Here is a 16849-nt window from a genome sequence, read left to right as displayed (position 1 = left end):
GCTCTTCATATAACGTCATCTTGTGTGAGACTGTAAGTTACTGTAAACTTAAGTCATGTAACAGCTTACAATAACGCAGGGGGACTCCATAAGATTCACACCACAAGCCACTAGCTGCTTCATCTCGGGAGTCCAGCAACCACAACCAGTGCACTGAGAGCTAGTGGGCTGAGGAAACACCATTCTCAGTACTAGGTGAATCTACTTTACTGTCGACTGCTACTTTCTACATGTCTGAGGATCATCGATGTGTGTGTGGGCAGCACAGAAAGAAGGATCGAGAGAGAAAAAGGGAGGGTGAGAGCAGAGGAGAGGGAGTGAGGGTTGATCAATCCTGTATCTAGTATAGTCAGAGGAAATTAAGTAGCTTACATGTACTTACCTGCAGTCTTGCGATACTATCTTAGAGTATTTTTACCTATGAAACAAATTGACAGTAAATATTTCCCCTATATTACAAATTAGAAATTAATGAATGTTGATGATTTTTTTTAAAGTAAATCCTCAGAAATCAGGTTTTTAAAAGTCCTCGGGAGTTTTTTTGTAAACCTGCCTAGTCCAAACCTGTAAAAACTGAATCTGTAAAAACAAATTCAAACCGTCTAAACTTAATAAACTGAAAGTTTTAGATTTGGTCAGAAAACGTATTTAAGAGACACATATGAAACACATCAAGAGAAGAGTTGTCTTTAAAAAAGTTGCTCACCTCTTACTCAGACACGGAGTTTCTCGATCCAGGGACCTTCAGATCTTCAGTTCAACACTCTCCCAGCACCTAAAACCATGACTTTGTACTGTTATTGAGCAATCTTTACATGAAATAGACTTGAACTATCAAGTCAAAAAGTGCATTGTTTGTTGTCTGGCTGTGAAACAGTGAGAAAATGGGGGTTGTGACGTGACAAAAAAAAAAAAAAAAGAGCAACAGATGGTCTGTGCAAAAAGAAGAGCCAACCACTGTGGGAGAAGGTTAGTTTTACTATCCTATACAATATGCAAACACCTGACTGTGATCTAACGGTGGTTTAGCACCTTAGTCAGCACCTCGTACAGGACTGTGCGTATGTGTTGCTGCAGCGAGAGAAACATATCCTGCTCATTTTGATCACTGACTCAGGACTTTGTGTTCTACATACCTGCAACAAGTAACATCATGTTATACCCAATAGGTACTGGCAGTCCCACTGTTACTCCCAATGTCTGTTACGATAACCATCACTGCTTTTTCTCTGAGATATTATGAATTTTTTGTCCCATTTTACCTTTGATAGAGTTACTTACCTTAACGTCATCTTCTATTTTATTTGGTAAATGTGTGCTTCAGTAGATTTACAGTCTATAGTTAGTCTACAATGAGCCCTAATGTATATTTCCCACCTTTAAAATTGGACAATTGATTGGTCAAAAAATCAAAAATTCTAAAAAGGCGTCTAGCAACAGTGTGGTATGTATGTCTTACGCTTGAATAACTGAGCGTCTTAAAACAATGGATGAAATCTTGGGCAACAAGTGGGAGCAGAGGAGATTCAAAGCAGCATAGCATTATGGTAAACAGTTCTGGTTTCCAGGCAACAGCTGTTTGTCCACCTTTTGTCAGTGGACCGCAGACTGGAGAGGGGGTTGTTTTCATTCATAAGCTAAGCGGTCACATGAAGTGCCTAGTGACTCATGTCAAAGACCTAGACAGATACTCAACCACACACAGAACCAAACGTATTTTTTAATTTTTTTTTTGACTGTAACTAAATCATATTTTCTCTAAAATAGAAACTGGTGACACGCACAAATGTTCAGTTTGTTTTTTTGTTCTATTTTTGTGCAGACGGCCAAGAGCAGATGCAACAAAAATATCAGTGACCAGATGCATTTATTCATCCACACACATGTGCGCTGAGAGGTTTCAGTGTAATTAGACACCTGTCATTAGAAACATAAAAACAAGAGCGAAAAAAAAAAACAGGGGCTTACATAAAAGACCTCTTTTCCCTTCAAAACAGCCCCTTTCTGGAAACAAACCCTCATCGTCTGCAGCCCCCGTGCCGGCAAACACAGGCAGCGGCGTGCTCAATTCTAAGAGCACGCCTATGCTCTCACGTGCTCGTATACAAACACTTGATATCACCTCAAGAAAGATGGAGTGGCTCTAATTAGACTGGAAAAGAAAGCTCTTAATGAGGGAGCAGAGACAACAGTCATTTAAATAATTAGAAAATGAAAAATAATAAAGAATGATGAAATATCTATTGGTTGGAGACGAGTAGAGGAAGACGAGGGGAGAAAATGGGGATGGAAATGTGTCTGTGAAAGCTGTGTCGAGACACATTTACTGCCTGAATGTAACACCTCGATTTACTCACAAACCTGACCCAGCTCTTACGACAGAAGTAGTTGTATTCAGTCAAGGACACTTACACACTTTACTCGCACATTATTGTTCCTGGAAAACAAAATGAATGGCCCATTCACAAAAGGAGCAGTCACATAATCTGTAAAAAAAACAAAAAAAACATGTCTGACCCACTGTAGTGGAGATGTCACTGTGACCTCGATTTTATGGTGATTACATTTACTGAAAACTTGGCAATTGATAAAAGCCCAAATCAAGTGAGTTCTTAATTAAATACTAGTTGCAGAACCAGATGATGGATATAGAGAGATGTCTTAACATGAAGTTAATCTGATTTGTCTTTGATATACATTGGCAAATCATACCTGCAACTCTACAAGAGCAATTGTGAGATGTATAATACAGCATGACGGTGGTCACAGGAACCTAAGCTTATCTTAACTACCATAGTATCCATTTAGACTAGTAGGTAAAGGGAGTCATGTTCAATAAATATGCATATTTCAAGTTTAATTTATAAATATTAACTGGATTTCCAGTCAGTCTCTAGACATTTGAATTCATCATTCCTTTTATTCAACATTTGGCTTTGTGTACTAGAGGCCCTGCTGTACTCTATGTTCAATGTGTCTGAACAGAAAATTCTATTATTATGCGATCTGATTTAGTAAAGAGTTACAAACCTGTAAATCTTGGGAGTTATGTGAGACCAATACAGTGGAAACAATAATATTCTTTGTACATACGCTATAGGACATTGCAAGAACATTGAGTGACTGAAGTGATTGCAATAAAATACTGACTAGTATTTGTTTATGGACAAATAGCCCCCTCAGCAGCTTTACTTGGGTTTGACTGCTGAGAATTGGAAATCTAGTAATGCTACAGAAACCCACTCCGAAGAAAACTGGCCATTTACAAGTCCTTCATATGGAGGCCTATAGGTGTAAAACACCACAACCACAGAGAAAACGCAATAACATTTCACACAATACAACGACAGAAGAGCAAATTCCAGGAATTTCAGGAAACACAATGACATTTGAAAATGACAGAAAATCTGTTATGGCTCTGCTTCATAACAAACTCAACTTGAAAATCGACTTCGCTGAAAGAGTAAAAGATGACACTGTCCTGTCTATGCCTAGTTTTTTTCAATAAACATATAAACTTGTATGAAGGGCCCAGTATCATCTCTGCACATCTAATCATTGCTGGGAGCTTTTATTTCAGTAGTGACCAATCTGATCTGAACGGACTTGGTTCCTGTCCAATCAGAAACTAGAGCTGGTCTCCACCTTTTCTGTAATATTTAATTGTTGTGTTTCCTGAAATGTCACGTTTTCTGTGCATTTTGTGAAGACTTTATATTGCAGTTCACTTTAAAGAATAATGTTTTGTCTTATTTAGTCTCAAATGATTGTGCACGTGAAATCTAAGTGACAGCATGGAAAACCAAGGAATAAAGTTGTCATTCAACAGTGGGATACTAAGTCAGCTAAGAGCCTCCCTCTCACTCTAGGTGACCTCATGTCTCATTGAACTGATTGTTGTATTGAAGTACTGAATTGAAGTCTACATATTATATTGGTAAGTGCACTCTGTATATCTCCAGTGCTCCAATGACAGTGCTACAAGGTTAGAAATTCAACAATGTAAGATGGACCAAACAGATTTCCTCCTCTCTTGAGTTAATATGAATTAAATTGAGAAAAAAGTGATTTTTCTTTAATTCCCCTGCCGCTCTCCATCACATCACATGTTGAAGCACCCCTCCTGAGCTCCCCTCCTCCCCCGACTCACGAGGCACTGATGCAGAGACCAGTGTTCAGTCAGTATGCTGTCTGAATGTGTATGTGTATTAGAGAAAAGGCAGCCTTCATCACATTTCACATTTTCTGACACCTGTGGGTGAAAGCTGAGTACTAAAAGAGAGAAAAGAGGGAAAAGAAAGAGTGTGATAGACAAAACACGAGTGAACGGGGTGGGTGCATAATGCGTGAAAAAAAGGAACAAGAGAATTATTTGCATGTTAAAAAGACTGAAGAACAACAGAATTCACTCATAAAAGTGGAAAAGCAGAGAAGAAATGACTGCATATTATACAAAACAGCACTCAGGTTCACCTTTCACGTCATATTAATAAATAAATCTTTAATTTAGAACTAATGGACACAATAATCAGCTGACATCTCCATAATGCATTTACAGTAAACAAAATCATTGTGCAGTTTTGTAAACTAAGAATGGGGGTTCAATAAAACCCCCAACACCAAGGTATGAGTGAAGTGCTTCTGTAAGAACGTGATTAAACAAAAGGAATAAAAAAGAAAAGCAGAGCGCAGGTGAAACTGTTTCACTTATTAGAATCTCAGGGCCGACATTCATAATAATTTTTAATTTTTTCATTCTAAATATGGAAGGTTCGAAATGCACATATAGTTAAATAAACTTTCTTAAAACAGCTGCAATTAAAAATGAAATTGATGGAAAACAACAAATAAAAAGTGTTGAGGCATGTCTGACTGAATAAAACATGGTTAAGCGGCCGCATTATATTTGAAGCTATTAAAACACACAAATAACTTAAAAAACACTGACACAGTTGAGTCCAAATAGAGGACATATGTGTTTCATTTTTCTTTTCTGAGAGAAAAAAAAAATCAAATAGGTGGGTAGTTGAAGTAAAATAGATTTCCAAAGGCAATGATGGTCTGTGCTGCAGCTGCAAACAGAATCTGTGAAGACAAAACCTCTTCAGAGTGTTAAAGTAGGAATATCGTGTTGACCTTCGCCCAATCATCCAGGTCGTGCATATGAGTAACAACGCAACAGTTCATGTGCAGACGCGTCTCACATGTATCTGTTCTTCACGTATTCTCTGTACATCAACGTGTCGTCCCTGCATAGCGCCCTCACCTGGCCCTGACCCGCCATCACATGGCTCTCAAACACATCGCGGCTGTCTCTGTTGACCTGTGGAGGAGCAACGCCGTATATGCTGTCCTCCGGGAAGCAGGACACCGGCTCTCTGTAGAGGGAGGGCAAAAGAAGAGGGAGAAAAGAGACGCATGTTAAACGACGGGTGAAGTGAAGGGCTAATATTAGACAACTCACACGGCGGTAGAACAAGAAGCCATCAAGTTTCATTTTCACACGTGAGGGAAAGAAATGTTACAAGAAGGTCTAAAAATGCATCAAGGACTGGAAACATTTTTTAAACCAACTTCTCTTCTAAAAAATCTGCCACAGAGAGTGGGTGATTGAAAGCACTGTTAATGGAAACAACACGAGGATGTCAGGGACCTGGCGCAGAATTAGTCATAATTTCTCAGAAACTAGACTCTAAAGCATGTCTCATCATCTTCAGGGTAGATTATAGACTGCGTGCTTGTCAGGTCATCTACTCAGTCAGCCAGTTCAACAGCAGCTGAGGGCCAGTGAGAAGCTGCTCAGACACATGACTGCATTAAAACCGCCAAGAGGATGGCATCATCATCATCTCATGTTTGATGCATCTTTTTTTTTTTTTTTTCGTCTTATTTTAGACAATAGACTGTAAATGAATGGCATTTGAATTCAATTGTCATCTGAATAAATTTCAATTTTATAAACCGGGGTTCTGCGTTCAACTATGTTTCACTAATCAGGAGCCACAGTTTGTGATTCCACAGATGAATGCAGGTGGAGGTTTGAATAAGACATTACAACAGTATCACTTTCACTCTGTTGTTGTTTTTATTCACTGACCAAACAATTTATACATTTTGTCATAAAAAAAAAAAATCTGTAATTAAACAATCCTTTATTTAGGTCCATCTTGACCGCATTTCAATAAGCACCACATTTATGTAACACTGAGCTAAAATGGTACACACTGAATACTAATCTGACTAAGGTATATGTTATGCTGTGTAATTTGTTATGTGCCCTGGTGAAATGATTTGAAACAACATAAGAGCTGAAAGTGTACAATTGCCTCCTGTGAGCAGTTCATGTCAGTAAATGTGTGGGAGAGAACGCCTGGAATAAATACAGAGAAGCGTAAACAGGTACAGTTCTAGCATTATTGACCTTTTTTATGCACATTCAGTGGGTGAAACAACACATTATGTTTCCGTAAAATGGAGAGTGGATTACGCTGCACGTCTTTGTTTGTGTTTCTGCTTGCTGACTTGTTGATTCTGCCACAGAGAGTCTGCTGAGATCCCGGCAGCTCTTAGATAATAATTACAGCCTGCTGTAGTGTCACACTACAGGAAAGAAGAAATGGACGTGAAATGTAGATCGGCTCACTAATGCTTCTCAATAGGAATCCGCCACAATGTTCATATCCTTTCCGCTTTGTCACCTCCGACTGAATCAGCTTTGTCTACGCCTGATGGGTCAACAGAAAAACTACACAGAGGGAGGTGACAGACTAAAGGGGCTCTCGGTGAAAACACGTTTGGGGTGCTGTAACACCTTCTTATAATAGCACTGTTGCACAACAGCAGCCACACCTGCTGGACCCTGTGGACCCAACATGAGGATGACAACAATGCATGGACGGAGGGAGTGATCACAGGGAATGATTTAGGCAAAAAAGTAAATGTTCAAACTGAACAAGAATGAAACGATGTTGTGCTTTACTGCTGACTGAACAAGAATCTGTATGTCTGACACCTCTATGTAACAAAGTATAGTTTTAGACCTGTGCTAAATTAAAAATGAAGTTTTCTGCATATGCAAGAAAACTAAATCACGTGGTAGGAGAGCCACTGCATTCACTCTAAATGTGCTATAAGAAGCACATTACATCCATTATACTTATTCTTATCTTCACTCAAGTCACCAGTTAGGTGAGGTCAGGTCTGGACTGCATCACTTTATTAATACAAGACATAAGGCCAGTGACTAGGAAAGTTGAGTACAGTACAGCAGCGCTACTTATGTCAGCGTGGTTCTGTGGATAATAAAGTCTGCTGGCTGATTGCTCTACCAATGAGTGGCAGCAGCTGGCTTCGCTCCCTGGGTGCACCTTGGTATCGTGCCCAAGGACACGTCGACATATAACAGGAAGATCCGAGGGTTGGTGGACGACCCGCAACCCTGCTATTTAGTAAAAAAGGATCTTAGCTAGAAAGCAAATATGGGTTTCCTTTAAATGTCTTGTGCAGTTCATAACTCCAGATAAACGTGTTAGCTGATGTATGCCTGTGTCTAGTATATGAGTGTTTGCATGAAGAGAAGTAAAAGAGAGAGCACAGCATCCAACTAATCTTTTTGATACATGGTTGAATTAAACCACTGAAGCCTAAGTGCGAGTGGTGCAACATTAGTAAAATAGACCTGTACAGTGTGTGGGTGAAAGAGACTGAGCAAAAGGTGAAAGGGCAAGAACAAAGAAATCAGAAGGAAAGCATAGAGAAGAAAGAAAGCATGACAAAGAGGGAAAGTGCTTATTTGTCTCTATAGCTGCACATTGCTATCCCATGTGTAGTTGTAGTCACGGGTGCAAAAAGCAGTGAAACCACTTAGGTTGAGCGACTGTTCACTTGTCTTCATGAAAAGTTGAGTGGTATTTACACAGATTCTAACTACGTCACACATATACAATATTACAACACAATTCTCGACATTATGCGAGTGAGGATTATTGAATGTGGCCACGCTGTGTTTTTTTTTTTTTTTTTTCTAGACTTTGTGTTTGGATTAACGTGTCCAATGTTCTACTCACAAGCAGATGATGTTCGCCAGCTCGATCTGCTCGGTTCTCTCCACTTTGTGCTGGTTCTCGCCCAGATGAGCAAACCTGAAAACACACACACGCACAAACACGCACAATGAAAAACATTCCTGCAAAACGAGCCAACGCTCTAACATGTGTTCGTCTCTCTGTCACTTGCTCCTGCCATCTTCATCATGTGAAGAGCAATTAACACGAAGTCACTGGGTGACAGCGCTGTTGTTATTTGCTGAAGGACTCTTGAATTGTCTGCTCTTTTACATAAATACTCAGAGATGAGCTAAACATATCTAGTGAGATGTTTAATCTTCAGAGCACATCATCATCAAATCCCAAATTTCCCCATGGGTCGTTTTTCTTTCACTAAGACACAGCAATATGCAATGGTTGAGAGTTCCCTCCTGGCTCTTGCTTATGATTTTTAATATTAATGCATTGATTAGCGGCGCTCTGGCTGCAGCTAACATCCTTGGAGCTGTTCCAACTTCCAGCTTCAATAATGAATGCTGTTTCATTCTCATTATGTGCCACTACAATGGGAACGATATGAACAACATTCTTCACCGCAGTTTGTTTGTTTTTTTTGTTATTTATTAATTTTTTTTTAAGTCAACAGCTCTGTTTCAATCAACGCCTCAAAACTGGCTGCTGTCATGTCAGATGAAACACAAAGTAAAATAAAAAATAAAAACAAAACAAAGTGCATGCAATTTTTTTTCACAAAGCCGCTTTTAGTAAACGAATATATAGTTGCTTCAGAAAGTAATCGCAACCCTCCATGTTTTGCACATTTTGTTTTGTTGTGAACAGGATTTGAAATAGATCCCCATCAGTCGACACACAGCAACCCATAATAACAAAGTGAAAACACATTTTGTGATCATTTTCTTCTCATTGCAAATTTGTCAAAAGAACAAATAAATAAAATGGTGCAAAATGTACACAGTTGTGCATCTAGGGTACAATTACTCACACGGGATGCTAGAACATTAAGCCACAAAGTCCAACAAAAGAAGAAGTCCAATAACTATGTCTGAAATAATGTCCATACACCGCTAATTGCTAATACTATACAGTGAAGCATGATGGCTCAGTTTCATACTTTTGGGTTGCTTCTCTGTACTTGGGACAAGAGCATGGTCAGAATTGAGGAAAGGATAAGTGCAGCCAAATACAGTGTCTTCGAACGCTCTAGAGTGTATAACACTGGACCTGTGCGATGTCTGACCTTTATACATGATCATATCACAAAGCAAACAGTCGGCGGAGTGGCTTCAGGACAAGAATCTGATGGGTCGTGAGTGATTCGGGCAAAGCCCAGACTTAAACCCTATAGAGCATCTGTAGAGACCTGATGATGGCACTTCACAGAGACTTCCTGTTTAATTTGATGAAGATCTAAAGGGATAAACTGTCCAAATCTAGATAGGAGACATACCCAAAAAGACTCAAAGCTGCAATTGCTGCCAAAGATGTTTCTACAAAAAACTGGATTAAAGATGTGAATACCTTTGTAGATGAAAGATTTCACATATTAATTTTTAATATATTGTCAAAAAAAAAGTCTAGAAACATGCTTTCACTGTGGGATTACAGATGGTTACTGTGTGTAGGTTGATAAATCTGAAGTTAGCTTACAATGGAGCCAAAAAAGTTGGTAGGTAAGTAAGGCGACTGTACTGTTGTTGCATTGACGTACAACAGTATTACAGCTGGGAGAGATTTTGTGTTTTGAAGGGTCACAAGAAAGATTAAGAACATATTGTCCTTAAAAAATATGGACACACTCTGAAATAGAGTGTTATTTTTAGACAGTTTTGTTGGAGGAAAACAACTATTAAAGGTTCATGAAATGCATCATACTGTCTCAAATGTACAGCTAATCTCAGTTTCAGATCTGAGAAGGGCTTTTCCCTGCAGCTCATCAAGGTGGTTGGGTGAGAAAAGACAGAGTGAGTTATAATGGAGAGGGAGAAAAATGAAACTCAGGGGTGAAGGAAGGGAGAGGTGGACAAAGAGCAGTGAGGTCAGAAGTGTGGTGCACACAGCAGGCCAGGGTTGACAATGTCCCTTTTGCAAAATGACTGATATCACTCTGGAGAGGGGGGGGGGCTGCTGACACCGACTGCTTGTTCCTCCCCTCTCTGCCTCACGGGGTGTACAGTCAATAAAGATAAAAAGAAAACATTTTCTTCAGGGCCGCTTAAATGGGCAGAGGCAGCCTGAAAATAAGGCTGGAGCTCGACGTGAACCAAAATCAAAACAAAAAACATGTTCGACATACAATCCTGAGAACTGAAGGTCAAACAAACAACTAGCTCCGAGTTGGTAGGTATGACACATGTCAAAAAGGGGCTTTTTTTCCTGGCTTACAAATGTATTGTGCAGCACGGTACATGTTAGTACACGAAGGTGTGATGTGGATTATAGCATACCAAAAAAAGATCAAACTATTAGTGCATTAATGGAAATAAATGTATATAAAGTACATATAGCATCTGTACATATCACTTATATTGTACAAGGTATGGTCAGTCACTTTGAAGTGTGTGCATTTGTGTGTAATTATGATCTCCAAGAGTGTGTGCCAGCCTTCTGTACATTACCTTTCATAAATGAGCAGATCGTTTTCAGCAGGAAATTTAGCCAGATTGAGTCCATAGGGCTCCTTAACTGTCTGCTGCTGTTGGATCTCCTGAAGAGGTCAGATATGAAAGGTAAGAAAGACAGAAAAAATTAGGTTTTAACATAGTTATGACTTCTTGAGGACTAAAGAGATACCATTTAGTGTCAACAAGTAACTTTGAAAACAGAAATAAAATCAGCCAGTAACAAACAGAGGCCAAATCAAGTCAGGTGATAATAGATGACTTGATCACGCTATGCTAAGAAGAACACATTTAAAGAAATACACAGTTTAAAACCATATCTTAAATAGAAAATTTATTTAATAATTAAATTAATTATTGTGGCCTAAAATGATTATTTATCTATAATGAAGGTAAAATAAATACTCATTATTATTAAAGACACATTTTTTGTTGTGTACTGTGCATCATGTTCTAATCACATCATGTATAGAGCTACAACAAAATGGCACTAGAATTTCCTCATTAAGACGCAGTAAGATTTAAGTTTTAAGCTTCTTTAAAAACACATAAGTACTTCTTACATGTTTTACTTTTCATCATTACTTTTCATGATTAGCAGATTCCCCAACCACTGACATCATCATGCAGGAACATATTTTAATATATCTGCCCTCAAAATATTCTTGTCTTGTTGAGTTTTTTCCAAATTATTTACAAGGTCAGTACCACAGTGGCACACAGAAGGACCTTGAAGCAGACCATGAGCAAAAACAGACTAAGGCGAATTGCATTCCTGTTGACTAAGAATAAGATGGTGATTATGTAGTGGACACGTGCTCAACAGCACCTGACACATAGTATCCTTGGTCACTTTACTTGTCATTCACCTGAAGTTCCCTGTCACCTTGCATTTGTTTGTACGCTCGTGAGACGCACATGTCATCTTGCAGCTATTAGTAAGAGAGCGTTGTCTGGCCTGACGCATCTCGGTTTCTGTGTTCACGTACTGGTGCTGGGGCAGGAATATCACGTAAACAGCATGAATCCGTCTTGCCTTGTGTCATGGTGAGAAATTGCGGGGATGGTTATGAGTGTTTTCTTGGCAAATATTAGACCATTTCACAACAACATGAGAGAAATGACTTACTCTCCATTTGTAAAGCAATTTAAAAAGGGAATGTATATGAAACCTTAAGATGTGCTGTGATCTTTCTTCTGTAAACCTTCAAGAACAGGGAGAAGCCTGTTATGTAACAAGCTGCACAAAAGTGGCCTTACAGAAGTCAGATATGTCACTGTTTATATCGACACTACAGCAAAATGCTCAACACAATGCATTTGGTTTTCACAGTATTTCTATTGATACAAGCTGCAGAGAGGGGAGAACAAATGAGGATCATGTCCAGGAAACCACAGCTGTGAACACACACTCAAACACACAGGATCACAGAAATACACAGTCTCGTTAAAAGCACGAACAAATAAACACACACTGCTGCATACACACATTTACATGGTGTGTCTAGTACTGATGAGTGAGTAAATATACTTGCTTGTATATACACCCAAATGAATTGAAAATCTATGTTCATGCGAGCACACGTACGCTCAAATTCAGGTGGAATATGAAATGAACATGTGTAATTACATGGCAATCACAGTAATGATCTGATGTTTAAATATTTCAACAGTTTTGTGTTGTGCTGGCACCCTGGCAATCAGTTCTCACGGACAGGCTCGGAGGCAGCGACACAAGAAGCGTGAGAGTGACTGTGTGCACCCAACACGTGAGCTACCTATTCATGACCAGCTCATTACTCAAGGCCCCAAGAAGACAGAGCTGGGTAAGAAAAAACAGCAAGAAACACATCATAAATCAGGAGGAAGAAAGAGATGGATTGAACAAGAAGGGGAAGCCTTTGCCTCCAGCTGATCAAGATCGGTCCTATTTAAATTTGTCTTGTCCAGTATCTTTGCTCAGTTTACATCAAGTGAAATTGAGTCTTTGAAAAATGATATTATGAGGATTTTATCTATTTCTTTGTGTTGATGTATGAAAAGAAAGTTAATTTGTAGAGTCTTCACCATCCATCAATGTGATGCCAGCAACAAAGCACTAACTTATGGCATGTAAAACTTTATAGTTAGACAGTGAGAAAAGGTTCTTTAACACAAAGGTTGGCTTTCAAAATTAGTACTTATTGGTGCCACTACATAAATTCCCGAAATTCAAACTAGAACAGAGACGCAGTCCTCAGGCTTATGAACACAACCAACATTAGAGGACAGAAACTAGTAACATGATAATTAAAATCAGACTCTTCAGTTAAAAGGATCTGAAATGAAATTATCTGAAGACCTGTTTAAAATGTAGACTGTCATCTTTAAGTTTAGGTTTGTTCAAAAATATTGGATGAAATACGTAGGAACTACAGCTGTTCTAACTAATAGACCTCCAGTAATTGTAGGGCTCTATTAAACCTATGAAAGTTGTGATATGAACGATGGCAAAAACAACAAGAAGACAACTCTGAAGTGTTTCGAGTCATCTGTTATCTGCCCATTTTCAGAAAATGAAACAAGCTGCTTCGTTGTGCAAAGAGTGCCAACGACACACATGGGAATGTGGCCACAAACACAGTCATGTTTGGAAATTACAGTGAATGTGTGAAAAGTAGGACACGAAGGCAAAGTGTTGACAGGAGGAGTCACCTCATTATCCCACTATACTGTAATTGCTCAAATAAACACACACATCACTAATGGTTCTTATGCAACAAGACATTTCATATAAACTGAGGAATTCCAACAGGATATTGTTTCTTGGTTCCTGACATGTGAGTCATCCTGTTAACACACTGACCTACTACCTGAGCTCGGTAACATGCTCATTTTCTCTCCTCGGATATGGAATCAGTGTCAATGGGAGGTGTAAATGTGCTAACAGCCTATGTAGAAGATGAAACAGATACTAGACATGAATGGCAGTTTATTACAGTAGGTACACTTAGCTAAAATGAATGCAGCCTAATACAAAAGTCTTGCAATTTGTTCTCCCTTCATGTACGGTTTCGGTTATTTTGCCTAGCCCCAGAATGAACCCCAGTCTCCAGCATGGCATATATCAATATGATATAAATGGGGTGGGAAAATAATAAGACAACATCCTCCAACATTATTAGAAACCTCTCTAAAATAGTTTCCGCAGTTACAAACCCATTATGACCAAATGAAAATATAACCCAGTTTTAGATGCTATGTAAAATTTATATGCTACAAACTGTCATTTGTCATGCTACTACCTTGTCTCAACACTGATACCCAAAACTCTGTGCACTTTCAAAGGGAGTGAATATTAAATACAAATGTCAGTATGCAAGAACGCACACTCTACCTTCAAAGGTGTTTTAGAATTTAAGGGAAATAAATCTGAACAAATAAAAAAACTCTTTTACTCATTTCTTTTTTCCTTTATAAATAAATTCATGATGACAATGAAAAAGAAGATCATGTACTGACTACTAGCAAAAGTGTCGTTAGGATGGAACAGGAACGACAGGAAACTTTTGTCAAACAACTTATCTCTTAACAGCCACAAATAATCCTTGGTACTAAAGGAGCAGATGTAGACCTTAACATCAACCTGTGCAGCAAACTCAAGAGAACATTAAACATTACATGGTGCGGCACGCATGGCTCTGTGATACGGTATTTTATACATATTTCCTACAATGACAATAAAATATTCTCTCCTATATCCCCGTCATGTCCTCGAATGAGAGAAATGCCCTCCTGAGATACACGCTGTAATGATACCAGGGCCTTGGAGGAGGAAGTCATAAAAGTCAGACCATGATACGGTACACACGTGGCTACAAGCACCAGAGAGTTGGAGTTCCTGTTAATTCCCAACCATGATCGTATTGAACACAGAATACATAGTATGCTTCATAAGAGGCTGCAGAAAGGATGGAGAAGATGTTTCCTGTATGGATGGTGCACCTTTGTGCATAGCATTGAAAATTCTATTAAATAGTAATATAATTTTAAAAGCAGTTAAAAGTCTTGTGGAGATCAGTGGGACAAATTACTATGAGACAAACAAGTATGTGTTCTGATAATCAAACTGTAACTGAAGCCAACCAGAACTGAAAAATACAAACACGATAACTTTGAAATGTGTTCTCATGCATGTGTTTGACAACAACTTGATGCCTTTTATTTCATTCTCCGTGAAACCGACATTGATATAAACTGACATTATGTAAACCCCAGTTACAGAGACTAGACAAGTTGACGTCTCTTCTTCTGTCTGACGCAAAGAGCTAATTTCTTCTGGGAGACTTGGGAGAAGTGAAGAGGAGAAAATACAATCAGGGGGACACAGTCAAGCTGGAATGCAAAATACTTTTCAGGCCCAAAATACGAGCAGGTGGTTTAAACTCAGCTTGAACTGTGATGACATTTCCCTCAGGTCTTTAGAGGAGATTAAATATTGTTGAGTCATTAGAGGAACTTGTTTTAATGAGCTGTTTGTCCTCCACATGAAACAATAAGGCTCCAAATGGTCTATTTTTTATTTACTTGTCATTTCAAGTTCTCCTTGAAGGTTTAAATTGTAATTTTACTGTATTTCAAATCTCTCATTACGGCAGTACATATGTGTTTGCATTTGTACATTTGATGATGTAAATCTGTTTTGGGGCATTGTTTCATACCTCCTGTGTGCGACTGCTCTCCCCAGACTCTGTTAGCAGTTTGATCGGGGTTGAGCGCTGGGACACGGATCCGTCCTCGTCGCGGTCCTCCTCCGAGTCGTCCTCGGATGTGCTGGAGATGGCCTCCTCGCTCGGAGGAGGAGGTGCGCTGGCTGCAGTCTTCCTCTGGAGTAGCGTCTCCTCCTTACTGCTCTTATTGCTGCCAATATCCACACACATGGACACAGATGAATATATGCTCCAAAAACAGCTATGTGACTCCAAGAAAAGTAAAAGTTTCTGATTGGCATTAAACTTACAGTGCCCTACGAAAGTATTGCAACGACACAGCTTTTTTTTTTTTTTGGCTGTACACTGAAGACATTTTCAATTTGGTGCTATGTACAACTCAGTATATAAAAAATTACCAAAGATTGCACCTTTGGTATCAGAGCACAAGTATTAGAGCACATAGTTTTGAAGTAAATTAAAGCCTACTATATACTAAAATATCTGATTTTAAATCCATTGTTTGCATTAACTGCATCAAGCCTGTGACTCACCGATAGCACCATAGTGTTTCGTCTTTTGCTTTGATGGGTTCTCCCTTTAATTCCCTTCTACAGTAGGTGAAATGTATGTTTAGATGGGTTATTTATGCTTATGAAGTCTTCTTCAAATGCTAGGTTCTAGATGTATACATGCATCATCAAACTAGATTCATAGGAAGTGAGTTGAACATTGGCGAAGTGGCCCTTTAAAGGGAAACACTCCAACACAACAGTCCAATAAGCTCTTTTCTAATAGTTTATTTTAAAACTATATGCACCCACACAGTTTACTGCAGGTGAATTCAACGCGGTGGTTCTAAACAAAGACAGGAAAAAGGATAGAGTGTTGTTTGTGGCTTCCTGAGAACACAGTGTCTAATGAAGTTGTGTGGATGAGGGCACTGTGACATGGGATTTATTGCATCAAACACACACACAGACACACCGCCACACATAGACACACACACCCCTACCAAAGAGTTGTGAATGTGAGCATGTATGTATATTGACTTAGACGCACTCACCCCAGAACTGATTTCCCAGTCTCTTCTGGCTTGCGAACAGTGAACGGGCTAGGATCCACTCCAACTGATTTGGGCATGAATTCCCTACATGAACATGAAATACAAGGAAACCCATTAGCTGACATTTAGCATTTATCAATTAAAGCCAAGGAACGTTTCGTACAAGTGTCTACCATCAACCAAATCTGTCACGTTGATTGTGGGACATGTTTAAAGGATTTTGTATGTGTGTGTATCCACCTTGCAGAGTTGGTCATGGTGATGCAGAATGTGTCATCAAAGGAGGTGAGTTCATACGGCTTAAAGAATTCTGTGTAGATGTCAATACTCTCATCGAATTGGTTCACTCTCTTCACTTTGATCTTCTTCATGTTTTCCTCACAAGGGACTGCATCCACACAGGAACAGGGG

General features: G+C 39.1%; 1 protein-coding gene across 1 annotated transcript in view; it reads right to left on the bottom strand.

Moving 5' to 3' along the window:
* Positions 1 to 4485: 4485 nt before the first annotated feature.
* Positions 4486 to 16849, bottom strand: part of fig4a (FIG4 phosphoinositide 5-phosphatase a) — a 36242-nt gene continuing 23878 nt past the window's right edge. The window contains exons 19-24 of the mRNA XM_026341734.1: positions 16679 to 16826; positions 16439 to 16522; positions 15385 to 15583; positions 10682 to 10770; positions 8067 to 8141; positions 4486 to 5378 (exon numbers count right to left, since the gene is read on the bottom strand). Coding sequence (XP_026197519.1) covers positions 5201 to 5378; positions 8067 to 8141; positions 10682 to 10770; positions 15385 to 15583; positions 16439 to 16522; positions 16679 to 16826 — 773 coding nt within the window. The 3' untranslated portion in view covers positions 4486 to 5200. The remainder of the gene's footprint in view (positions 5379 to 8066; positions 8142 to 10681; positions 10771 to 15384; positions 15584 to 16438; positions 16523 to 16678; positions 16827 to 16849) is intronic.

This window comes from Anabas testudineus, chromosome 24 (genome assembly GCF_900324465.2).
Source record: "Anabas testudineus chromosome 24, fAnaTes1.2, whole genome shotgun sequence".
Taxonomy (NCBI): domain Eukaryota; kingdom Metazoa; phylum Chordata; class Actinopteri; order Anabantiformes; family Anabantidae; genus Anabas; species Anabas testudineus.
The sequence above is the reverse complement of the archived record's forward strand: the minus strand, read 5'-3'. Positions and strand labels throughout refer to the sequence as shown.